Genomic DNA, 27916 nt, shown 5'->3' on the forward strand with positions numbered 1-27916 from the left:
AATATCACTAGTTGACTGGGAAGCAATGCCCATGACAGTTTCTCTTTATTCCTATGATCTGCATGCTCTAACACAAGACTGCACAGTCCAACTTGAAAATGTGTACTCCCAATCAGTAGGTTAGATACATACTTTTTTTTTTTTTTTTTTTTTTTTTGAGACGGAGTCTCGCTCTGTCGCCCAGGCTGGAGTGCAGTGGCCGGATCTCAGCTCACTGCAAGCTCCGCCTCCCGGGTTTACGCCATTCTCCTGCCTCAGCCTCCCGAGTAGCTGGGACTACAGGCGCCCGCCACCTCGCCCGGCTAGTTTTTTGTATTTTTTTTAGTAGAGACGGGGTTTCACCGTGTTAGCCAGGATGGTCTCGATCTCCTGACCTCGCGATCCACCCGTCTCGGCCTCCCAAAGTGCTGGGATTACAGGCTTGAGCCACCGCGCCCGGCCTAGATACATACTTTTAAGATGATACTATTTTTTTCTTTCCTTCCTAGCGAATTTTTGGAGTACATTAAAAAAAGAATGGGTTACTATTAAGAGTTTTTGAAGTTACAAAGAATAATCCTTTAAAAAAAAGGAATAATTCTAAGAGACAGCAATTTCCCACTGCAGTATGTAATTTAGGTGTGGAGGCATCCAGGCACTAATCAATACCTTGCCAACTTAAGGATTCTACAAAGACTGACAGAATGACAACTGCTAGTTGAAGTATTTGCAGCTTATTTTAGCATAGATATGTATAACATAACGTCAAAATTGGAAAACAGACCACTTTGCCTGAACAGAAAAATGATTCATAAAGAGAAAAATCTGACGTGTAAATTATAACATCAATATTCAACATTTTTTTTCTTTTCTCTTTTTTCTTTTCAATGCATTTTCTTTCCAGGCTCTCTGGATTAGGTTTTGAAACTCAGTTGGCCAGATGAGATTTAGAATAGTGTCTATTTATTGCCTAAAGAAACACCATGTAGGACTAGGTGGGCTCTAAAGGAAAAAATGATAGAAACAAAAATATGAAAAAAAATTTTTTTTTTTTTTTGGTTTGCTGGTGAAGTTTGCCAGTTGAATAATGAGGGTTGGGCACAGTGGGTCAGGGAAATAGGGATATTGACGCCCGGGAGTTCTCAAACTGTTGTGTTCAGGGTTTTTTTTTTTTTTTTTTAGCACCTTTATACCTCTTTTCCTTAAGATTTCCCTAAGTCCATGATTAAGACCCGAGGCCTTTCTATCACCTTCTTGTGCACATCAAGGCTAAAAGCAGACATACCTACAGGAGCAGGTAGGTGACAGCACAGATGAATGAGGCAGAGGGTGGTGACCTAGGGGGTGCAAGGTTTTCCCCTCCAGCTGATAAATGCCAGGAGGAAACAGAGCCAAAATTATATGGTGACCAAGATCCTGATTTTGCAAAAGAATCTGGGTATTTTAGCGAAGTTGTCTGGTTTTTAAAGGGTGGCTCATTGAAAAAACATTCTAGGCTCACTGAAATGCTTTTGTCTGGGCTGTATCTCATTGGCAGGCACCAACTTGACTGTGGTTCCTGCTGTAGTGCTGCTGGTGGCCCAGTTTGGTGGCGTGTTCCAGGATGAATTTCCTGGTGCCAGCCTGGAGCCCATGCCCACTGCCTTTCCACAGACTTTGTAGGCACCCAATTATCTAGATTAAATTCCTTTCTGGTTAAGATGAAGTGGTTTCTTGTTCTTGCAGGTGAACCTTGATTGATAGTGATATATAAGATATCAAATTGCAATTTGGAGTTACAGTGCCAAAGATTAAAACAATGCACTTGTTTTAAATAAATATTTAAAAGAAAGGAAAAATATCATAGATAACTCATTTTTTATTTTCCCCCTCCAAATCTATATGCTAGTCAGTATCGGCATAAATAAAAGTATCGAGAATGACAGCACAGTTCTGGGAGCATGTGGAGGTGGAGCATGCAGAAGTAGCTTCCAGGTTGGCCAGGAACGATTGGGAGTCAGGAGGAGGCCCTGCCAGGCCCCGGGAAAACCTTATGAATACCCAAGAGTCGAATACCTCTGGTCAAGAGACTGGATACTTACCTACCACCACCACCACCACCACTGCTACCAAAACACAAAACAAAACAAAACCCTTTTATTGTTAGCGAAAATCTCAGTAAATGATTTAAGAGCACATCTGATTATATGCCCCAATAATTACCATGACAGCAAACTGTAAGAAATCACCATGGCTTCACATGAGAATTGTTTTTGACCTTGCTAAGAACTTCCTGCAACTTTCCAGCTATCTTTTGGGCTGCTATTTATATTTGACAGCAAAAGAACTTTATATAGACCCACGTGTTCAGCTGCACCAAACAGACAGGAAAGACTGTTGCTTGACTAATTTACATACCAGATTTAAACATTTGACATTAATATTAAGTATTACACATTAAATCATTTTAAATTTCTCCAATCGAAGGAAACTGACCAAATCAATAACTTTGTATAGTTTAGATGAGTTAAATAATTTTTAATAGGGCCTTGTTGACCCTTAGAGCAGAACAATGCAAACTCAGGCCCAGCTAAGATTTGTGGCTCACCTTGCTACCCACTTGTTCCACTTTTCTTGCCTAGACTGGCCGCCTAACCTGCTGCCTACCTAATCTTGTATCTAGCTGAGAGAGGAGGAAACAGCAACAAAAAAGAATTACTATAGCAGGTCCGACTAGCAAACTTTAACTTGCCAAAACACTAAGCTAGACTCTATGGATATCCATATATTAAAAATAAATCTACTTTATTGACTCCTCTTCCTGGAAATCAACCAAACTGCTATCCTGGATTTGGAAAATAACTTAAAGTATAAGAAATTCTTCACTTGCATAAATCTGATCTTGATTCTTGAGAGCTAGGTTTCAACAAGAACTTATCTAACATTTAGCAAATAATTATTATTTTACTTATTTTTTTAATTTTTTATTTTTATAACATTTTATAGAACTCATAAAATGGTGCTTATATAAAAATTCACACAAAGTTGCTAGAGAGCATACAATTTCCAAAAATCTTATAGGTTACATGAGATATTTTGATACAGGCATGCAATGAATAATAATCATATCAGGGCAAATGGGGTATCCTGACTTCTGCTTCTGATGTTGTGTCTCCTTCTCTGACTCTGACCCTTCTTCTTCTGTCTTCCCCTTACAAGAACCCTGTGATTATACTGGGCCTATCTGGATAATTCAGGATACTCCTCCCATTTCAGGATCTTTAATTTAATCCCATTTGCAAAGTCCCTTTTGTCATATAAGGTAACATATTCACAGGTTACGGAATTAGGATGTGGGCAGCTTTGGGGGGGTGGGCATTATTCTGTTTACCATAGTCACTAAGATCACACATACCAAAAGAGAATATTACAATATCTTTGCAGCTACCTGTGTAATATTAACTAAGAGTACTCACTCTGAAGAAACCCATTCCTAAAAAATTTACTAAAATAAAAATGACAAAAGATTTGTCTTCTTCCATTGAGCCAAGTATATAATTTCTACTTGACATAATGATCAACTGTAAAGAAAGATCACGAGGGTTTTCCCTCCAATGTTCTTTTGTCACAGTAAAAATCAAGCATGTTCTCTCTCCGACTTACGAGGCAGGTGACAGGCACATGCTAGTTGTCAGAGACGTGTTCTCATTCAGAGATACTGGTTCAGGCCTGATGTTGACTTGGTAACAGCCTGATGGGTTATCTGACTGCACTAAGTATTACCTGTTTGAATAGAGTGTAGGCCTGCCGTGTGGATAGTGCTCATTGACGTATAAGGAAGAAGATGAAATTGTGGTCGCCAAGGAAGCAGCTTCAAACAGCGATGGAGTGCTAGGCACCAGGTCTGGCCTGTGTCGGGATCCCAGGGCTGGGAACGAAAGCAACACACACATTCATGAATCTCAAGAATAAATGCAGCTTTAGTATCTGTAATAAGAGAAATGAGCCAAAAGCATTCATTTTACCTATAAGGCTGCAAATTCAATTATGAATTAACTGCACTTTTTTTCTGATTTACAGCAGAAATGTAAAATAGTTTCTTGCAAACAGGTTAAACAGAAAGGAAATTGCATTAATTTACAAAATGGCTCATGGAAATGACATTATGAATGTTCTTTTAAAAACCTAATAAAGTGATTTACTATTTCAAAAAGATGGCATAAAAAAACTCATAGGAGTTTAAGCAGATAATTTGACAGAGATTAAAAGGATGACTGGCAAGTGTATAAACAGACAGTGAACCTTTCTGCCCTCCCTGTGATATGCATATATCTATAATTCTCAGGTTGGATCTAAGAACCCAGGCTTTTCAAGAGCCGGGAAACAAATACTTCAACAGACTAACATCAGCTCTACCTTAACCCCACCTGAGCCCATAAATACTTTTAAACATTATCCAGGACTCTTCTTGACATATTTTAACAGCAAAGCTGCCTTTTTTAAAATGAGAAAACACTTATTTTTCTTTAAAACTTAGGGGCCCATGAAATCACTTGTGTAAGAGCCCACCCTTGTGAGGAAGGAGGAATGTTCAAGGCTGAGCAGTAACCCCTGCCCATCTCTCTGGAGTCTACATGGACTCTTTCCATCACGCCCCCAGACTAACCTAAAATAGATGCTAATAAATACAATTATAACTTTAAGGTGTTCCTGGTATTCCTTTATGTGCACAACAAATTGAAAATTAGAGAATTTTAGTGTGTAAATATAAACCAACCCTAATAGGGATTCTCATGTTGAGTGTGAGGTTTTGGATTTTGGATGTGAAGGGTATAGATGGTGGGGTAGGAAGCAACATCGAGGGGAAGCCAGGCAAGCACAGGAAAGGCTGGACCCTGGTCTGGGAAATCAGATGACACACTGGGATAGTGCAGCTCCGCCTCCAATTCAAGTCAAAATAGAAAACCGCAGCGATAGATAAAACATATAAAACCACGAATAACCGAAGTGCTCGACCTTCAAAAATTAGAAAGGCTTCAACTTTAATGTGACACCTGGCTTGCAATCTTCAATATTCTTGATCCCAACTTCTCATTAAATGGAAAGCAAAACATGAAAACTCTCCATAACATTGAAAACTCAGTGTCAAAAATAACCTGATACCAGATTCCAATGAATTGTCACTCCCTATAAGGCAGATGGAGCTGGTCTTCAACCTAGGTTTTGGGCATACCAGCTTTACTTCACAAAGTAGACATGACCTGAGTGACAGAGCAAAATACTTCTGTACAGTGACTCAGTCCCAGGTCACACATCATCAGGAAGGTGACTCCTCAACCCATAAGGAGCAGCTCTTTGAGGGAGAGAAGTGTTTCTTCATGCTCCCGTATCCTTCCGTTTTTTTCTAAAGCCAGTGTGGTAGGCAGAACTCTAAGATGACCCCTAATGACCCACACTCCTGTAAATTCTCCCTTTGTTGTGGGGCCTGCAAACATGGTGAGCTGTTATTCCTGTGGCTATGTGATATGACCTAGCAAAAGGGATTTTGCAGATGTAACTCAGGCTACCCTGAGTTGGCTAACACTGAGTTAGGCAAAGGGAAGATTATCCTGGGGAGCTTCACCTAATCGTATGAGCCGTTTAAATCTGGGTCTAGAGGTCAGGGACAAGAAGTCAGAGAGAAAAAGTGTTAGGGCTTACTTGCAGGACATTCTGTGTTTGAAGATAGAGGGGCAGCATGGTAGGGAATGTGGATGGCCCCCAGGGCAAAACACGGCTCTTTGCTGTCAGACAGCAAAGAAGCAGGGATCTCCGCCCAACAGCTAAAAGGAGCTGAATTCTGCCAACAACATGAATGAGCTTGGAAGAGGATTCGTCTTCTGCACTTCCTGATAAGAACTCAGCCCAGCTCAAAACAACCAGCTAGCATCATAATGACAGGATCAAATTCACATATAAAAATATTAACCTTAAATATAAATGGGCTAAATGCCCCAATTAAAAGACAGAGGCTGGCAAATTGGATAGAGTCAAGACCTATCAGTGTGCTGTATTCAGGAAAACCATCTCACGTGCAAAGACTCACATAGTCTCAAAATAAAGAAATGGAGGAATGGAAAGCAAATGGAAAGCAAAAAAAGGAGGAGTTGCAATCCTAAAATCTGATAAAACAGACTTTAAACCAACAAAGATCAAAAGAGACAAAGAAGGGCATTACATAATGGGAAAGGGATCAATGCAGCAAGAAGAGCTAACTATCCTAAATATATATGCACCCAATACAGGAACACCCAGATTCATAAAGCAAGTTCTGAGAGACTTACAAAGAGACTTAGGCTCCCACACAATAATAGCAGGAGACTTTAGCACACCACTGTCAATACTAGACAGATCAATGAGACAAAAAATTAACAAGGATATTCAGGACTTGAACTCAGCTCTGGACCAAGTGGACCTAATAGACATCTACAGAACTCTCCACCCCAAGTCAACAGAATATACATTCTTCTCAGCACCTCACTGCACTTATTCTAAAGTTGATGACAGAATTGGAAGTAAAACACTCCTCAGCAAATGCAAAAGACCGGAAATCATAACAAACAGTCTCTCAGACCACAGTGCAATCAAATTAGAACTCAGGATTAAGAAACTCATTCAAAACTGCACAACTACATGGAAACTAACAATCTGCTCCTGAATGACTACTGGGTAAATAACGAAATGAAGGCAGAAATAAAGATGTTCTTTGAAATCATGAGAATGAAGACATAACATACCAGAATCTCTGGGACACATGTAAAGTTGTGTGTAGAGGGAAATTTATAGCACTAAATGCCCACAAGAGACAGCAGGAAAGATATAAAATTGACACCCTAATATCACAATTAAAAGAACTAGAGAAGCAAGAGCAAACAAATTCAAAAGCTAGCAGAAGACAAGAAATAACTAAGATCAGGGCAGAACTGAAGGAGATAGATACACGAAAAACACTTCAAAAAAATCAATGCGTCCAGAAGCTGGTTTTTTGATAAGGTCAACAAAATAGACCTCTAGCCAGACTAATAAAGAAGAAAAGAGAGAAGAATCAAATAGATGCAATAAAAAATGATATGGGGATATCACAACTGATCCCACAGAAATACAAACTACCATCAGAGAATACCATGAACACTTCTAAGTGAATAAACTAGAAAACCTAGAAGGAATGGATCAATTCCTGGACAAGTACACCCTCCCAAGTCTAAACCAGGAAGAAGTCGAATCCCTGAATAAAACAACAACAAGTTCTGAAATTGAGGCAGAAATTAATAAGCTACCAACCAGAAAAAGTCCAGGACCAGATAGATTCACAGCTGAATTCTACCAAATGTACAAAGAGGAGCTGGTACCATTCCTTCTGAAACTATTCCAAACAACAGAAAAAGAGAGAATCCTCCCTAACTCATTTTATGAGGCCAGCATCATCCTGATACCAAAATCTGGCAGAGACACAACAAAAAAAGAAAATTTCAGGCCAATATCTCTGATGAACATCAATGCGAAAATCCTCAATGAAATACTGGCAAACCGAATCCAGCAACACATCAAAAAGCTTATCCATCACGATCAAGTCAGCTTCATCCCTGGGATGCAAGTTTGGTTCAACATATGCAAATCAATAAATATGATCCATCACATAAACAGAACCTAAGACAAAAACCACATGATTATCTCAATAGATGCAGAAAAGGCCTTCGACAAAATTCAACACCCCTTCATGCTAAAAACTCTCAATAAAGTATGGACCAATGGAACGTATCTCAAAATAATAAGAGCTATTTATGACAAACCAACAGCCAATATCATACTGAATAGGCAAACACTGGAAGCACTCCTTTTGAAAACCAGCACAAGACAAGGATGCCCTCTCTCACCACTCCTATTCAACACAGTATTGGAAGTTCTGGCTATGGCAATCAGGCAAGAGAAAGAAATAAAGTGTATTCAAATAGGAAGAGAGGAAATCAAATTGTCTCTGTTTGCAGATGACATGATTGTATGTTTAGAAAACCCCATCATCTCAGCCCCAAATCTCCTTAAGCTGATAAGCAACTTCAGCAAAGTCTCAGGATACAAAATCAATGTGCAAAAATCACAAGCATTCTTATACACCAGTAACAGACAAACAGAAAGCCAAATCATGAGTGAACTGTCATTCACAATTGCTACAAACAGAATAAAATACCTAGGGATCCAACTTATAAGGGATGTGAAGGACCTCTTCAAGGAGAACGACAAACCACTGCCCAAGGAAATAAGAGAGGACACAAACAAATGGAAAAACATTCCATGCTCATGGATAGGAAGAATCAATATCATGAAAATGGCCATAGTGCCCAAAGTAATTTATAGATTCAATGCTATGCCCATCAAACTACCACTGACTTTCTTCACAAAAGTGGAAAAAACTACTTTAAACTTCATATGGAACCAAAAAAGAGCCCACATAGCCAAGAAAATCCTGGGCAAAAAGAACAAAGCTGGAGGCGTCACACTACCTGACTTCAAACTATACTACAAGGCTACCGTAACCAAAACAGCATGGTACTGGTACCAAAACAGATATATAGACCAATGGAACAGAACAGAGGCCTCAGAAACAGCACTACACATCTACAGCCATCTGATCTTTGACAAACCTGACACAAGCAATGGGGAAAAGATTCCCTGTTTAATAAATGGTGTTGGGAAAACTGGTTAGCCATATGCAGAAAACTGAAACTGGACCCCTTCCTTACACCTTATACAAAAATTAACTCAAGATGGATTGATCAAAGGCTTAAACGTAAGACCTAGGACCATAAAAAACCTAGAAGAAAACCTGGGCAATACCATTCAGGACATAGGCATGGGCAAAGACTTCATGATTAAACACCAAAAGCAATGGCAACAAAAGCCAAAATTGACAAATGGAATCTATTTAAACTAAAGAGCTTCTGCACAGCAAAAGACACGATTATCAGAGTGAACAGGCAACCTACAATATGGGAGAAAATTTTTGCAATCTATCCATTTGGCAAAGAGCTAGTATCTTTGAATTACAAAGAATCTACAAAGAACTTAAACAAATTTACAAGAAAAAAACAACCCCATCAAAAAGTGGGCAAAGAATATGAACAGACACTTCCCAAAAGAAGACATTTACGCAGCCAACAGACATATGAAAAAATGTTCATCATCACTGGTCATTAGAGAAATGCAAATCAAAACCACAATGAGATACCATCTCATACCAGTTGGAATGGCGATCATTAAAAAGTCAGGAAACAACAGATGCTGGAGAGGATGTGGAGAAATAGGGATGCTTTTACACTGTTGGTGGGAGTGTAAACTAGTTCAACCATTGTGGAAGTGTGGCAATTCCTCAAGGATCTAGTACTAGAAATACCATTTGGCCCAGCAATCCTATTACTGGGTATATACCGAAAGGATTATAAATCATTCTACTATAAAGACACATGCATACATATGTTTATTGCACCACTATTCACAATAGCAAAGACTTGGAACCAATCCAATGTCCATCAATAATAGACTGGATTAAGAAAATGTGGTACATATACACCATGGAATACTACGCAGCCATAAAAAAGGATGAGTTCATATCCTTTGCAGGGACATGGATGAAGCTGGAAACCATTATTCTGAGCAAACTATCTCAAGAACAGAAAACCAAACACTGCATGTTCTCACTCATAAGTGGGAGTTGAACAACAAGAACACATGGACATAGGGAGGGGAACATCACAGAATAATATCTAATGTAGGTGACGGGTTGGTGGGTGCAGCAAACCACCATGGCACGTGTATACCTATGTAACAAAACTGCACGTTCTACACATGTATCTCAGAACTTAAAGTATAATAACAAAAAATAAATAAATAAAAAGCTTATTTCTGAGAGAAAGAAAAAACAAAATAACTCAGCCCTGCTGACACCTTCATTTCAGCTTTTAAGACCCTGAGCAGAGAACCTGTGTGAGTTGTACCCAGTCTTCTGACTTACAGAACCATGGGCTACTAACTGGATATTATTTTAAGCCGCCAAGTTTGTGGTAATTTGTTACATGGCAATAGAAAATATAACCTGAACAGACTGAGAATGGCAGAAAACAAACTGTTAAAAAATAGAGGGAAATTTGGTGATGACTTGGTGCAAGGGGAAGTTCCCCAAGTACAGAGCATTATTTAGAGACTAAACATTGTGCATGAAGAGGACTGCAAAGATAAACTCATTTTATACATTATGTTACATTTTCAAAGAATATGCTCAATAGGTTTTTCTTTGACCTTCAGAGACCTTTGAAGGTGTTGTGTCTCTCAATCTGAAGCAATGAGTCAAATACTTCATTTGAAAAAAATACAATATACGCCCTACTTCCCATGTTTCCAGCCTTTCTAGATGCTGTGTAGTATATTTATTAGACATTTACTTTTTTTTTTTTTTTTCCAAATTAACAACTGGATCCATCGCTTTAACTTTAGAGGTCACATTGAGCATACTACTTGAAAGCTTAACTAATATAATTTTAAAATACATTTATCCTATTTCCCAGACTACAGACACCTGCAGTTTTGCATGTGCTATCAGAAAATCAGGTAGTCTAGTGGGGGAGATGCCAGTGCCGGGGAGCTTAGGAGAAACGGGTGAATGTCTACCAGGAATCGGAGACATCAGTTCAGAGAGGATCAAGGGCACCTCTGTAACTCTCTTGCCGAAATCACTAACTCCAGGTAAAAGCCGGTTTATGGGAAGATGAGAAAGAAAGAAACCAAACATAGCACATATGGATAAGTACTGCTGAGAAAGGAATAGAAATAACACCACATCCTAAAGACTCTGAGGAAAAGAAAACCCCTAGAGGAGGTATTAACTCCGGTAGAAAGCAAAAGACATTTTCAGGAAATGCTGAGATTCTCCAAAGAATATACCAATAGAAAAATCTAAAATGTCATTCTCCCATATTTGATTAGACGGGAAAAAACAAATGATTAACTTGGCAGATAGAGAAAAGTATTTGATAAAATTCAGTACTCATTCCTGATTAAAAAAAAAAAAAAACTTTCGGCAAAGTAGGAATAAAAAAAGGAACTTCCTTGGCTTGATTACGGGTATCAAATACAGCAAACTTCTTTTTCAATAGTGAAACATTAGAAGCATTCCCTTTAAAATCAGGACAAGGCAAGGCTGTCTACAATCACCGTTTCTATTCATCATTGTACCAGAAGTCCTAGCCAGCAAGTAAGAAAGAAAAAAAGACAGCCGGGCGCGGTGGCTCAAGCCTGTAATCCCAGCACTTTGGGAGGCCGAGATGGGCAGATCACGAGGTCAGGTGATCGAGACCATCCTGGCGAACACGGTGAAACCCCGTCTCTACTAAAAAATATAAAAAACTAGCCGGGGGAGGTGGTGGGCGCCTGTAGTTCCAGCTACTCGGGAGGCTGAGGCAGGAGAATGGCGTGAACCCGGGAGGCGGAGCTTGCAGTGAGCTGAGATCTGGCCACTGCACCTCAGCCTGGGCGACAGAGCGAGACTCCGTCTCAAAAAAAAAAAAAAAAAAAAAGGAAAAACAGACAAAAAGGAGGTGAAGTCTATGCAATAGCAACAAATGGCCAGAAAACTCAATTCTTTTTTTTTTTTTGAGACGGAGTCTCGCTCTGTCGCCCGGGCTGGAGTGCAGTGGCCGGATCTCAGCTCACTGCAAGCTCCGCCTCCCGGGTTTACGCCATTCTCCTGCCTCGGCCTCCTGAGTAGCTGGGACTATAGGCGCCCGCCACCTCACCCGGCTAGTTTTTTTTTTTTTTTTGTATTTTTTAGTAGAGACGGGGTTTCACCGTGTTAGCCAGGATAGTCTCGATCTCCTGACCTCGTGATCCGCCTGTCTCGGCCTCCCAAAGTGCTGGGATTACAGGCTTGAGCCACCGCGCCCGGCCGAAAACTCAATTCTTAACAAAGGTATTATTTTTAAAAATTCAGAAAAAAATCTATATCAATATCTCTGCATTTATCCAAGAAATAAATCTAACAAAAGGTATACGTACAAGTCACACAAGAAAAATATTATAAAACTTTATTTAAATTCATTAAAGCACTCACTTTGGCAGCACATATACTAAAATTGGAACGATACAGAGAAGATTAGCACGGCCCCTGCACAAGGATGACATGCAAATTCGTGAAACGTTCCATATTTTTCCTTTCTGCCTCTTTTCTTTCCTTCTCTTGGTACCTGCTCATGGTTATGAAGCTTTCAAAGTAAAGAACATGTAGTACCTCCCGAGTATTACCAGTGGGTACCCAAAAAAAAAAAATCATTAAAGAAGACCTAAATGAAGAGACAACTTCTTGTTACATTGCATGTATGTGTGTGCACATGTACCTGTGCATGTGTGTATGTGTATATGCACAGAATAAGGTCTAGAAGTAAAAGCAACAAAATGTTAGTATTTGTTACCATCACGTAGTGAAAGTAGACATTTTTCTTTTTGAATTAGTATTGTCTAATTTTTATCATAAACCATAAATTGTATTTTTTATGTGGTAGTTAAAACTTGTATGAACTGCATCTTACTGTAGCTATCCTATTTATTTATTTATTTATTTATTTATTTATTTATTTATTTAAGACAGAGTCTCGCTCTGTCGCCCAGGCTGGAGTGCAGTGGTGCAATCTCAGTTCACTGCAGACTTCGCCTCCCAGGTTCAAGTGATTCTCATGCCTCAGTTTCCTGAGTAGTTAAAATTACAGGCGCCCACTACCATGCCTGGCTAATTTTTTTGTATTTTTAGTAGAGACAGGGTTTCGCCATGTTGGCCAGGCTGGTTTTGCACTCCTGACCTCAAGTGATCTGCCTGACTCGGCCTCCCAAAGTGCTGGGATTACAGGCATGAGCCACTACGCCCAGCCACTGTAGCTATCCTTTAAAAACTTAATTAATAGATTTTATTTCTTAGAATAGGTATTTTGAAATTTTTCTTCTGCAAATTTACTTGTATAAATAAATCACAAGAACTTTTGTCTTTTTTAAAAAGTTACACATCTTTACCTTCTTCATCAAGGCTGCTAAAACTTTGTCCTTCAGTCAGCAAATCTCGCTTCTCATCCTTCCATTCCTGGCTAATTGAGGACACAATCTCCTGTGAAGTTGCCTTTAAGGCGGCGATGGAATTGCACCGTTTCTTAGAAGGTGAGGCCTTCAAAGCTAGACAGAAAGGAAAAGGACAAATACAGATATTTATTGTAAAATCACATTAGTATTTTATTTAAAAGTGAATATATTTTATTATTTATTAACATTTTAGTTATTATTTGAGTAGAAGAAAAGAGGCTTATTTTATACATATGGAAAGGGAGATGAAACAATTTCATCTCATGAATACGACAAATTGGCTATTTGTCCAAAATGACTTGACTTAAATCAGAATATCCTAGAACAAATTAAGAGTTAAAATTTCTCTCGGCCGGAAGCGGTGGCTCACGCCTGTAATCCCAGCACTTTGGGAGGCCGAGGCAGGCGGATCACGAGGTCAGGAGATAGAGACCATCCGGGCTAACACGGTGAAACCCCGTCTCTACTAACAATACAAAAAAGAATTAGCTGGGCATGGTGACGGGTGCCTGTAGTCCCAGCTACTCGGGAGGCTGAGGCAGGAGAATGACGTGAACCTGGGAGGCAGAGCTTGCAGTAAGCCGAGATCGCGCCACTGCACTCCAGCCTGGAAGACAGAGCGAGACTCCGTCTCAAAAAAAAAAAAAAAATTCTCTCCAGATTTTGAAATAAAATCTTACTTGAGGTAAAATTCAAATGTTTTACTGCTCAAGAATCATTTCCCCCTCTCCAAACAATGTTTTTCTAGTGCTGGAAGGAGGATGGGTGAGTTGATAAGCACAGATGGTAAAGTATAGAGAATTCTCACGACCCTGGTTTTATTAACTTGGGACTGGGGATTTCTAAACATGCCAATGTTTAATCTTATACTCATGTTGCCCAATTTAGCCAAGTTACTTCTGGTTGTTTTTTTCTTTCTGTGACTTTCCACTGACATTTCCTACCCTTTAGGTCTTTTCTAGGTCATGGTTTTATGTCAAATGTATAATTCACTTCCAATCTTTGTCTAAACAGCAGTCTACAACTTCAGAAGTGTGTTGGGAACCTGAACTAATGAAAATGTACTTCACCATCAATCATGCTTGCTGAAGCCTGGGACTTTACAGAGGACACGTCCATGGAAGTTGCTTAAGTGGCAGCTGGGCCATCCTTATTTACATTCACTCTTTGCTGCAATAATTCTTCTTGGCTTAATATTGCTAGAGAATTTCCTTGGAGGGAGGGAGAGAGAGAAGCTGAGGCCTGTTTATGCTTTCCCCTGAATATGTTTTTGGCAGTGTTTCTCTTCCTTTAGAGGTTTGCATAAAGGGGTAGTCTGATAGTAAACGTATTAGAGTAATTCTGTTGAGCCTTGGGAATCTTGAAGCTTAGATTACACAGCTCATCTGGGGCCTTCCCAGGGGCTGCTTGCAAGAACTTAACTGGAGAAGGACTTTGGGACACACAAATGAGGGAAGAATGGAGGGCAATCTCTCCACTTAAAGAGAAGGGAAGGTTTATTTGTCCCTCGAGCAGTCTTAGAATCATAGTAATATCATCATCCTAATAAATAACATTTGTGGAGGGCTTTAGAGTCTGGAAGCCAACATTCACATTGCATATCTCAAATCATCCACATGTATGAGGAAGAGGAAGGCCTTTTCTTAGGTCCAGAAACTGAGAATAGAAAGATTGTGGCTTGCCCAAGGTCACAGAACTAGCAAGCATGAACCTCAGGTGTCTTTCTTTTCTTCTTAAGTTGCTTTCTAGGTGGTTCATTTTCTAGCTCTTTAGTATTCTGTTTTCTGGTTAAACTGAGGGGGAAAAAAAGATAAACCTTGAATTTGTTTTTCTTTGAGGGGAAGAAATTTTTGAATGTTTAAAAAATAAGTCATGTTTACCTTAATTCTCCACTCTCTCAAATAGTGGTCACACTTGTTTTACAAGAAGCTATTATTATCACACTGACCTCTGCCTTAACATTCTATCTGCTAACTTTTATTTATTTTATTTTACTTTATTTTTCTTTAAGTTGTGGGGTTCATGTGCTGAATGTGCAGGTTTGTTACATAGGTATACATGTGCCATGGTGGCTTGCTGCCCTCATCAACCTATCATCTCTGCTAACTTTTATAGACCTTTAATAAACTCCTGTCTTTCAATATAGTATTTTAAAAAACTTCTTCTTTTTTTTTTTTTTATTTGAGACAGAGTCTCGCTCTTGTTGCCCAGACTGGAGTGCAATGGCACAATCTCGGCTCACCGCAACCTCCACCTCCCGGGTTCAAACGATTCTCCTGCCTCAGCCTCCCGAGTAGCTGGGATTATAGGCATGCACCATCACGCCCGGCTAATTTTGTATTTTTAGTAGAGACGGGGTTTCTCCATGTTGGTCAGGCTGGTCTCGAACTCCTGACCTCAGGTGATCTGCCTGCCTTGGCCTCCCAAAGTGCTAGGATTACATGCATGAGCCACTGTGCCTGGCTGTATTTTAAAACTTCTAAATCAGAGGATCTCAGATGTGGGTTGGAAACCACTAGGGAGTCTTGGAGACCCTTTCAGAAGATCTGTGATGTTAAAATTATTTTCATCATCATGATAAGACATTATTTGCCTTTTTCACTTTCATTCTCTCACATGTGTAGAGTTTTCTAAATGTTACATGACCTGCGATGTCACCACATATTGAATTCAGAAGCAGATGTGCGACTCCAACTTATCTTCTATTAAGCCAGACATTAAGTATTAAAAAAAAAAAGGTAAAACAATTCCACTTTTCTCACTAAATTATTTGTAGAATATATAATTATTTTTGTAATTATTTATGTTAAAAATTGACTGATGTTAACATGCAATTTTTTTCTTAACTGGTAAGAATTAATAAGTATTTTAAATTTTTCTCAATTTTAATTTCTAATATGTGAAATATAGGCTATCACCCACATAAAAGCTCTTTGGTATCCTCATAATTTTTAAGGGTGTAAGGTGGCCCTGAGACCAAAAGGTTTGAAAACTGCTTTTCTACATCATAGTTCTTAGGTCAATGTTATTTCTCTAAACGAAGAAACAGCTATGATCAAAAGGTTTTTGGCAGTACCAAGGAAATGCGATCAGGGTGAGAGCCGTGTAATGAGGAAAAGATACTCAGGAGACCTATACTCATGGCATTTCATGGAGTGAGGGCCAAAAGCCTGGAAAAAGAAGTAGCTCTTTGTTCTTTATCAGCATCACATATAATGAGGAGCAGAGAAGACCGGAAAACAAACCTCTGCCAAGACCACATAGCACCACAACAAAGAGTTCACTTTTTTCTCAAGTGGTGAGCTTCTTCCTTAAAGGAATGATCTCACTCAGCAGATAAGAGCTTGGATTTTGCAGAAATTCAATTCTCAGGATCTCTTTTGATTGGGTAACCTTGAGAGCTGGTTTGGGTGGCTGGTTGCTTCCTTTTGTGTGACAGAAACGCCTGAATTTGTCTTTGGCTCAACCATGGCTGGCAGTAAGTATCCTGTGCCCATTTCCAGCCTTGCATTCTGCCACTCGACTACCTCTGTGTTCACTTTTCAGCTCACCCTTCTGCCATATTGGAACCTACCATATTCATTCTGCCCGTAGGCCTTTGCACATGCTGTTCTTTCTCCTTGAGGTGCCCTTCCTGTCTCTCTTCTTAATGAACTCTGGGTTACATTTTCAGGATTTAGTTGAAATATCTTTTTATCTGTGAGCTCTCTTTTGGAAGAACTGGTCTTTTTTTCTCTTATTTCTCTCCATGTACCCATAGTAGCACATTCGGAAATATTAGCAACTGTTTCATTATAGATCTGTCACATGTTTCAATCTCTGGCTCAAAACAGACTATTAAATTATTGAGGGAGGAACTAATCAATATTTAAAAAGCTTTCTATATCATCAGTGCTTTGTGTGGTGCTAGATACATAATAGGTGCATGAGTGTTTGTTGCATGAATGCATTATTGTTCTGAAATCTTAGAACAGTTTATTTTCTTTAACAAATTAATTTAACTCTTACATTCTATGCAGGAAACTAAGCTTTAGTACTTTAGACAAGTTATTCATATGGAGAATTTCAGTGAAGTTTCAACATAATGGTGACTAGTATTTCCAGGAAATATTATAGGATTTTATAGACATTATTACACTGGGAGAATGACTCACTTGTGGGTGGGATGTAGGGATTTAAAAAGGTTAAAAAACACTGACTTCATAAAAGAAACTTGAAGACTAGGTACTATTTTCTTGGTGGGAGGGAGTATGCCCCTAGGCATGTAGGGCTTTGAATTAACCACGGTTGACGAAACATCTTCAAGTTGTGTTTTAAAGTGTCTACTTTTCTAATAATTTAACTTCCCTTTGAAATGGTGGTGTTAGATAAAAATTCCATTCATTCATTGCATTATTCATCAAATAACGATTGAGTGCCTACTGTGTGCCAGGAAATCTGCTAAGTGAAAGTTAAGGACTTTGTGCACCAGGGAATCCACGGACGTTTATTTCCTTAACATTATTGTTATTGTTATTGTTATTGTTATTATTATTATTATTATTATTATTATTATTATTAGCATGGAAGGATTTTAACAGTAATCAGCAAGAGCAGATTTATATTTTAAACTGATTCCTCTAGCTGCAGTGTGTGTGGGGAAATTGGATTGAATGGGTACATGATGGGAGGCAAAGAGACCTGTTTGGGGCCACAACTTTATGCAAAAAAAATAATAATAAAACCTGCAAACCAAAAAAAACACAGTGGCTGAATCAGGAGAGGTGTTGTGAGAGAAGGGGCTGCACTCCTGATACTGCAGAGTGAGGACTGATAGGTGTTGCCGAGTGACTGCACGTGGGTGGTAAGCAGAAGGAAGGGGTAAAAGGATGATGCCAGCGTTCTGGCTGGATAACTGGGCAGATTGTGGTGGCCTTCCATAAGACGTGGACCCAGGTAGAGAGGCAGACTCTGGGGTGGTAAGCAGCTAAATTCAATTTTGGGCATGCTGAACTTGTGGAATCCAGTGGATGCTTAAGTTCGGGGAGTGGACAGGCAAGGGGAACTGCTAGAAGAGTGGGGAGTAAGTTGCAAGTACACAGATGGTAACTGAACCCTTGAGAGAATGGGGAATTACCCAAAGTGTTGTACAAGAAGAGACTAAGTCAGAGCCTGGACCCTGAGGAACAACCACAATAAGAGTAAGCAGGGATGAAAAGGTTCCAAAGGATACCAAGGAGGAGAAGAGAGGCTGGAAGGCAACCAGGGAAGTCCTGAGTTATGAAAGACAAGTGAAGAGAGTATTTCACAGAGAACTGATATCAGTGGTCTCAAATGCTGGAGAGTTTTAAGAAGACTGAAAGTGGCTGGGTGCAGTGGCTCACACCTATAATCCCAGCAATTTGGGAGGCCAAGGTGGGTGGATCACTTGAAGTCAGAAGGTCGAGACCAGCCTGGCCAACATGGCAAAACCCTGTCTCAACTTAAAATACAAAAATCAGTTGGGCATAGTGGCACAGGCCTGTGGTCCCAGCTACTCAGGAGGCTGAGGCAGAATCACTTGAACCTGGGTGGCAGAGGTTGCAGTGAGCTGAGATCGTGCCACTGCACCCCAACCTGGGCAACAGAGTGAGACTCCACTTAAAAAAAAAAAGACTGAAAGTTGTTCAATGGCTTAAGCAATGATTGTTGATTACCTCAAAAAGAACATTTTGGGAGAGTGGTGGGATCAAAAACCACTGGAGAACACTGAATAGTGACAAGAGATAAAAAAGTGAGACAGCAAGTGCATCCAACTCTCATCTCCAATAGGGTGATGGTAAAGGAGGAAAAAATATACCAGGAACTGGAGAGAGATGGAGTGTTGAGGAGCCTTGTTTCTATGATATAAGAGAATGAGCAGATGGAAGGATGAGCTGTGGAGCCAGAAGAGGGAGTGAATGGTTAAAATTACCCTGTAGTGGAGGTAATCTCTACAGGGATCTGTCCTGGACCGTAAGGAGAAGATTGGACCCAGTATACATGTCATGGTATCTTCATCCATTCAACAAATAAAAATAACAATATGTGCACCCTCCAAACCCACACCCCTTCACTAAGTTCTGGGGATACAGCAGTCGGCTTACAATGTCTTTTTTTTTTTTTTTTTTTGAGATGAAGTCTTGCTGTGTCACCCAGGTTGGAGTGTAGTGGTGCAATCTCGGCTCACTGCAACCTTTGCCTCCCGGGTTCAAGTGATTCTCCTGCCTCAGCCTCCCCAGTAGCTGGGATTACAGGCACCCATCACCACGCCTGGCTAATTTTTGTCTTTTTAGTAGAGATGGGGTTTCACCATGTTGGTCAGGCTGGTCTCAAACTCCTGATCTCGTGATCTGCCCACCTTGGCCTCCCAGTCTTGGGATTACAGGCATGAGCCATCGCGCCCGGCTAGCTTACATTTAAATAAAGGAGATAGGCATTATGTAAGTAAAACCTATAGCATAGGACCTAAAGTATAGGTCATTATAGGTCATGATAAATGTTAGAAAACATAAAGCAAGGAAAGTAGATAGGAATCACCTTTCCCACTGTAGCAGGACTATAAGCATTATCATTACTATCTACGAAATAAACAAAAGTGATAAAGTACTTGACTGTGCTTTGAAGTGAAATATCTTATTCAATAAGTGGTATTTAGGACAACAGTTAACCACCTGGGAAAAAACAAGGTTAGATCTCCCTCACTTCATACACCAAAATGAACACAACCTCGATTTAAGAAAAAAAAAAGCATAAAAAACAATCTATAAAAGGTAAAAGAAAAATATGGGTGAACATGTATCTGATTCTTCAATGGTGAAGCCCTTTGTAAGTATAAGGCTTAAATAAAAAGAATCCCGGCCGGGCGTGGTGGCTCACGCCTGTAATCCCAGCACTTTGGGAGGCCGAGGCGGGCGGATCATGAGGTCAGGAGATCGAGACCATCCTGGCTAACACGGCGAAACCCCGTCTCTACTAAAAATGCAAAAAATTAGCCGGGCGTGGCGGCGGGCGCCTGTAGTCCCAGCTACTTGGGAGGCTGAGGCAGGAGAATGGCGGGAACCCGGGAGGCGGAGCTTGCAGTGAGCCGAGACTGCGCCACTGCACTCCAGACTGGGAGACTAAGCAAGGCTCTGTCTCAAAAAAAAAAAAAAAAAAAAAAAAGAATCCCACATTTAAGGGATGTAAGATATAAGATGACAACTCTCCCCAAATTCAACACAATCTTTATCAAACTACCAGCTACCCTTTTCCCCCCAGAAATTAACAAACATTATAAAATTCAGAGGGACATACAAGGACCCAGAATAGCCAAAACAGTCTGAAAAAGAGTAGTTGAAGGACTCACACTTCTTGATCATGAAACTTAACAATGCAAACCAGAAGTAATCAGGATAGTATGGTACTGGTATGAGGGTAGGCATATTGATCAATAGAACAGATATGAGAGTCAAGAAGTAAACCCTTAAACTTGTGGTCAATCGACTTTCTTTTCTTTTTTTTTTTTTTTTTTTTGGTCTGGTTTATGTTTTCTCATGATGATTTTCAATAAGAGTGCCAAGATAATTCAACCAGGGGAAGGAATAGGCTTTTCAACAAATGGTGGGGAAACAACTGGCTATCCACATGCAAAAGAATGAAGATAGATTCTACCTCCTATCATATACAAAAAAATTAAATCAGAATGAATCACAAACCTAAATGTAAGAGCTAAAACTATAAAACTCTTCAAAGAAAACATGAGAGTAAACCTTCATGACCCTGGGTTAGGCAATGCTTTCTTAGATCACACCAAAAGCACCAGCAACAAGAGGAAAAAAATTGGACATCAAAATTAAAAAATTTTGTGCTTCAAAAGACACTATCAAAAAAGTAAAAAGACAACCCACAGAATGGAAGAAAATGTTTGCAAATCATATATCTGATAACAGACTTGTTTCCAGAATATACAAAGAACTCTTACAACTCAATAATAAAAAGACAACTCAACTAAAAATGGACAAAGGGTTTGAGTGAGCATTTCTCCAAAGAAGATATAAATTGCCAATAAGCACATACAAGGTGTTTAATATCATCAGTCATTAGAGAAATGTAAATCAAAACCACAGTGAGATACTACTTCATACCTACCAGGATGGCCAAAAGAAAAAAAGACAGGCAATAACACATGTCAGTGAGGATGTAGAGAAACTGGAACCTGTATACATTGCTGGTGGGATTGTAAAATGATGCAGCTGCTTTGGAAAAGAGTTGACAGTTCCTTAAAATGTTATCAGAGAGTTACCATCTGACCCAGCAATTCCACTTCTAGGTATATATTAAGAAGAAATGAAAATATATGCCCATATGAAACCTTGTCCAGGAATGTTCGTAACAGCATTATTCATAATAGCCAAAATGGAAACACACCAAATATCCATCAGCTGATGAATAAACAAACTATGGTATATCAATATAATGGAATATTCTGCAATAAAAAGAATAATTACTGATACATGCTACGATGCTACAGATAAATCTCAAAAATATTCTGTTAAGTGCAAAAAGCCAAACAGAAAAGTTCACATTATATGATTTATATGAAATGCCAGAATAGGCAAAACCATAGAGACAGAAAGTAAATCAGTAGTTGCCAGGGGCTGGGAAGAGGATGGAATGGGGAGTGACTGCTAATGGGTATGTGATTTCTTTTTGGGGTAATGAAAATTTTCTAAAATTAGAAAATCGCTGGGCATGGTGGCTCATGCCTATAATCCGAGCACTTTGGAAGGCTGAGGCAGGTGGATTACCTGAGGTCAGCAATTCAAGACCAGCCTGGCCAACATGGTGAAACCCCATCTCTACTAAAAATACTAAAATTAGCTGGGTGTGCTGGCTCACACCTGTAATCCCAGCTTTTTGGGAGGCTAAGAAAGGAGAATCACTTGAACCCAGGAGGCAGAGGTTGCAGTTAGCCAAGATTGCGCCACTGCACTCCAACCTGAGTGACAGAGTGAAACTCCATCTCAAAATAAATAAATAAATTAATTTAAAAAATTAGAAAATGGTGATGATTGCATAAATTTGTGAATAAATCAAGAATCATAAGCCTGTATGCTTTAAAAGGGTGAGGCGTACACATCTTAATTATATCTCAATAAAGCTATTATTAAAAAATAGATAATAAAATCAAAAATCAAAATGGGAAAATGTCAATAGATTTGATTACCTATGACTTAAAAAACTTGTTCCATTAAAAACCTGATGCATTCTCCAAACTGGAAAAATCTGTGACACATGCCATATTTTATGAAATTGAAGATGCCATTGATCGGCATTAATTTATATGCCCCTAAGAAAGAAAAACCTCCCAAGATGGGGAGTCTCCTAAGGGAGGCTCACCAAAGCTGGAATATTAAAGGGCTGCATCCTCCAAAATGCACCAGGGGTTGCAGTGAAACCCATGTTTTTCCAATCTTGGCAGAGGGCTAAGAAAGGTGAAAAAATCTTTCTTAAAAATTGGAACCAGAGCAGGGCGCAGTGGTTTAAGCCTGTAATCCCAGTACTTTGGGAGGCTGAGGTGGGTGGGTCGCTTGAGGCTAGGATTTCAAGACAGCCTGGCCAACATGACAAAACACCATCTTTACTAAAAGCAAAAACCAGCTGGGCGTGGTGGTGCATGCTTGTAATCCCAGCTACTCGGGAGGCTGTGGCAGAAGAATCGCTTGAACCAGGGAGACAGAGGTCGCAGTGAGCCAAAATCGTACCACTGCAGTCCAGCCTGGGTGATAGAGTGAGACCCTGTCTCAAAAACAAAAACAAAAACAAAAACAAAAAAAAAGGAACCACAAGCTGGTATTCATGTAAGCTTGCAGTCTCAATAAACACTATCTTATAGTCTATTCTAGGCCAAAGAAACCTTGGGCAAATAATTTATGGTGATGTCAATTTGACAGCAATTTTAAGACACCATTGGGAGAGTCAAATGTGGAAGAAAGTTTCCCTTAGAGTGAAATAAGGTTAAAAAAGGGGTTAATATCTTCAACACATGGAATTGATATTAATAATTTGGAAAAAAAACACCCAATATAAATGGTCAAATGTTACAAAGCTCAATTCTCAAAGGAACTATAAATGGCTAATAAACATGAATAAGGGTTGAACCTTACTAGTACTTAAGAAATACAAAATAAATCAATCAGATAACATTTTTTACTTATCAGAGTGGCATAATTTAAAACCACAATGCTGGCTAAGGGCTGGTAAAATACAGGCTCTCATGGGAGCCTTCTGTGGCACAATCTCTCTGTGCAGTTACGTGCATTTTATTATCCTAGTACCCCTTTCTTGGAATCCATTCTGAAGAAATAATCCTAAATTTGGACACAACATTTGTCTGAAATTATGTTCATAAACTAGTAAGAAATAGAAAAAGGAGAAACAATGTAAATGCCCAATACTGAAAGAATGATTAAATAGATTCTGGCAAAAAAAATAGATTATATCACACTCATATAATTTGAATGTGTTGCAATTTCAAATGGTGCCCTGTAGAATATACAATGATACGGAAAATATAACATTATAAACTATTCGTGTTATAATGCTACGTGAAAAAAGAGTACTATACCTAAAATTGTGTACCATTATGCTATCATTTTAATGTAAATACATAAAGCATAGAAATAAAGATTGGTAGAAAGTACATCAAAATATTAGCAGTGGATATCTCTGGGTTGTGGTATTTCAAGAATTTTCATTTTTTTTCATCTTTTTGTATTTTCCAAAATTTTTACATTGCAAGTATTTGACTTTCATTAATTAAAAAATCTCCGATAAATATTACCAGGAAAATTTGTCTTATTTAAATATAAAATATGAACATTCTATTTTTTCAGTTGTGTGTGGCTAAATTATCATGTTTTAGTTTATGAAACTGGATCACAGAATAGCAAAATGATAAAACAACTATATATAGGGTTATTTTCTCCTTTCACGTCTTAAAAAATACCCACAGATATTAATCGTAGAAAATTTAATAAATATCAATATAAAGGAAAATAAGAGCCCACATACTCCCTTGATCTGGAATAAGCATTGTTAGCTTTGGGTTTAGTTTCCTCTTCTGTTTCTAGTTACTCAAGGTTTAAAGTTAGGGTATTGATTTGATATTTTTCTTTTTTCTTTCTTTCTTTTTTTTTTTGAGATGCAGTCTCACTCTGGTGCCCAGGCTGGAGTAGAGTGGCATGATCTTGGCTCACTGCAACCTCTGCCTCCTGGGTTCAAGCAAGTCTCTTGCCTCACCCTCCTAAGTAGTTAGGATTACAGGTGCATGCCACCACCCTGGCTAATTTTTGTATTTTTAGTAGCGACAGGGTTTCGCCATGTTGGCCAGGTTGGTCTTGAACCCCTGACCTCAAGTAATCTGCCCGCCTCAGCCTCCCAAAGTGCTAGGATTACCGCGCCCGGCCTCCTTTTTTTTTTTTTTTTAAGGTAAGAGTTTACAGCTATAAATTTGCCTCTGAGCAATGCCTTCACAGCATCCCATAAATTTTTGGTAGGTTTGTTTTCATTTTCATTCATCTCTGAGGTTTTTCTACTTTCCTTGTAATTTCTTCTTTAACTCATTGGTAGCTTAAGGGTGTGTGGTTTAATTTTCAAATACTTGTCAAGTTTTCAGTTTTCACTGTTTATTGATTCATTCCATTGTGATCAGAAAAGATACTTTGTATGATTTCAGTCATTTAAAGTTTATTGAGACTTGTTTTGTGGCCTAACATATGATCTAGCCTGCAGAATGTCCCATGAGAATAACTGCTGTTTTGTATATTCCATTAGAATTCTGCTGTGCATTTAAGGTATACAGACTGATAACTACATACAAGGTGAATACATCTATATTTAACAAACTAAATGCGCTGCTAACACATCTTTTTTTATTGATTGCATACTATTCCGTTATTTGACTGTATCATAATATATTTAACCAATATATTATATGGTTGGACATTTAGATAGCTTCTAAATTTTTTCACCACTAAACAGGACTCTAATGATTAGGACATCAATAAACACCAGACTGGGTTACTTAACCATAATTACTAAGTGATAACTGCTGCAGGGAGAGAAATGCGTTAGTTCTTCCAGTAAAAATTTTGCAAAGATACATAATGAAATTAGCTGCTAAAAGTAAAAAAAAAATTTCTAAGAATCTTACCTTGAATTTTCTTGAAAACTCTGGAATTCATGAACTTTAGAAATCTGTCTGCATAAAAGCTTGGTCTATGAACGGAAACAGTGTCCTGAAAAGACAAAAAACAGGATCACAGGGTCACCTCTTAGTGCTCATCTCAAGTCAGAAGAGAGATCTATGCAATTGGTTCTCTGTCAGCCAACATTCTTAACCAAAGGTGGCCCAGAGATAGAGAACAGGAATGCCCTGTGTCCCACGAGGCCCAGGAATCTGGGGCTGAGGAAGAAGGGCATAGACTCAATCGGAACAAAGATTCTAGACGCTCAAGACCAAACCGAGCAGGGGAGAGTCAGCAAAAAAAACTGTGCTACATCAATCAAAACAGCTGTCCTCATTCACAACATTGTGTCCCGGGAGGAGTTTTTAATTTCTTTTTTTACATACAGGCAATCAGTGCATCAAGTGTCATCTGGAATGAAGGGTAACTCCCTTAATCATGAACAAAAATTGGGGACATAAACAAAACTATCCTAATGTAAGAGTGACATTGACGTTTAAGCTAAAAAATAGTTCTAGTCTCATCTCCCAATAACAAGGTGAGGAGATGCTAGGAGGATTCCTAGGAGACAAGGCTAACAGATGACTCCTTTGCCCTGAATTTTCTGCTGATTGCGTAGAGTTGAATTGAATTAAACTGTTAATGCCATTCTTCTCTCGTGCTTGGCAGGAGTCTTTAGGGCTGAAGGGTCATTTGATTACAAATCCAGGAAAGGGGGTAGATGAAGGGAAAGGGGATGGATGCAGGAGCTAATTTTCTATGTTTATTTAGTAATCATTTATCCAAATCATGTATCTAAGCTGTACACTTGCAGACATAGTAAATTTGCTTCTACAATGCTTCATTTTGAATTCAGGTTTATGGACTCCAATAGAGAAATTTCTTTTCTTTTTTTTCTTTTTTCTTTTGAGACAGTCTTGCTCTGTCGCCAGGCTGGAGTGCAGTGGTGGATCTCGGCTCACTGCAACCTCCTGCCTCCCGGGTTCAAGTGATTCTCCTGCATCAGCATCATGAGTAGCTGGGATTACAGGCACCCAACACCACACCCAGCTAGTTTTTGTCTTTTTAGTAGAGAGGTTTTGACCATGTTGGCCAGGCTGGTCTCAAACTCCTGACCTCAAGTGATCTGCTCTCCTCGGCCTCCCAAAATGCTGAGATTACAGGTGTGAGCCACTGCGTCTGGCCCTGCTACATCTTTTAAAATGTACTCTTTCTGGCCTGAAGTGGACACATTCTTCCAACAAGGCAGTAATTTAGAAATATCAGTAGAAGGCAAGAGCCTAAGGGGTATCCATAGAGGATCAAGGTTCAGCCCTTGCCTATAAAGAGAAGTTACGTTGTTGTTCCCTTTGGCATGAATAAACACTGTTTAAGTAAGAGCCATGTCTGAAAACAAACAAAAATAAGTTCATGATATATACAGCACAGAAATTTTCATTAAAAAAAAAAAGAAAAACAAATGATAGGTTTGTTTGTTTGTTTATTTATTTATTTATTTATTTATTTAGAGATGGAGTCTTGCTCTGTCGCCCAGGCTGGAGTGTAGTAGCACAATCTTGGCTCATTGCAACATCTGCCTCCTGGGTTCAAGTGATTCTCTTGCCTCAGCCTCCTGAGTAGCTGGGATTACAGGCATGTGCCACCACGCCCGGCTAATTTTTGTATTTTTAGTAGAGACGGGGTTTCGCCATGTTGGCCAGGCTGGTCTCGAACTCCTGACCTCAAGTGATCCGCCCGCCTTGGTCTCCCTGCAAAGTGTTGGGTTTTAAATAGACAAAGGTGGGGGACCCTTAGAAGCACCTGGTCAGTACAAGACTAGACGATTCAGATCCATCTGTTAACAGGAAACTGAAATGGTCTCAGAAAATAGGAGGGGAATGGAATGAGGGTATTCACTCTCTCCCCTTCAATGTTCAAGGTACTATGTATGCAGTCCCTTCCTTTCTTAGCTTGAAGGAAACATAAAATTAACCTACCATATTGACCTTCTTTCATAGGAGGAATTTTTGATTTGAGTAAGATTGAGGTTAATTCTTTTTTTTTTAAATTAAAATTTTTCTTTTAGAGACAGGGTCTTGCTATATTCAAGACTAGGTTTGAACTCCTGGGCTCAAGCGATCATCCTGCCCCAGTCTCTTGAGTAGCCAGGACTACCAGCACATGCCCCTACACCCAGCTTAGAGGTTAATTCTTGGAAATAAATGTGTGAACCTGCTGTTTAAAAGTGCATTCTGACTGAAGTCAGTCCTTAGCCGGTGGACAAAATGTAGATCTTTCATGCTGAAAGGTTATTAACAGTCTTCCACAGAACTGAGAAATTATGTGTTCCTTTCCAAAAAAGAAGAAGAATATCATCTATAATTTATTCTCTTTCAAAAGAAAGTATCTGCTAACATCTTAAGAGGAAATGTGTGATCAAATCCTTGACGAAAATATTCTTTGGAATTGCTACTTCAAGTTATTAACTTAGGCCAATAAATGTTGTTAGTAGCAGGAAGTAGAAATCTAATGTCTAGATGGAACTCTGTGTGTGTGTGTGTGAGAGAGAGAGAGACAGAGACAGAGACAGAGACAGAGACAGA

General features: G+C 39.2%; 1 protein-coding gene and 1 non-coding gene across 4 annotated transcripts in view; one reads left to right on the top strand and one right to left on the bottom strand.

Moving 5' to 3' along the window:
• PIP5K1B (phosphatidylinositol-4-phosphate 5-kinase type 1 beta) overlaps positions 1 to 27916 on the bottom strand; it is a 319195-nt gene that overhangs the window by 64519 nt on the left and 226760 nt on the right. For all 3 annotated transcript variants that reach the window (XM_030919809.1, XM_010362971.2, XM_030919810.1), the window contains 3 exons: positions 25301 to 25385; positions 13045 to 13200; positions 3742 to 3886 (listed from right to left, as the gene is read on the bottom strand). In XM_030919809.1, the coding sequence (XP_030775669.1) occupies positions 3742 to 3886; positions 13045 to 13200; positions 25301 to 25385 (386 nt within the window). The remainder of the gene's footprint in view (positions 1 to 3741; positions 3887 to 13044; positions 13201 to 25300; positions 25386 to 27916) is intronic.
• On the top strand, positions 12087 to 12193 carry LOC115894132. The gene has a single exon (XR_004054166.1). It is a non-coding gene; the product is annotated as a U6 spliceosomal RNA (small nuclear RNA).

Source organism: Rhinopithecus roxellana, chromosome 16 (assembly GCF_007565055.1).
Source record: "Rhinopithecus roxellana isolate Shanxi Qingling chromosome 16, ASM756505v1, whole genome shotgun sequence".
In the NCBI taxonomy this organism is placed as follows: domain Eukaryota; kingdom Metazoa; phylum Chordata; class Mammalia; order Primates; family Cercopithecidae; genus Rhinopithecus; species Rhinopithecus roxellana.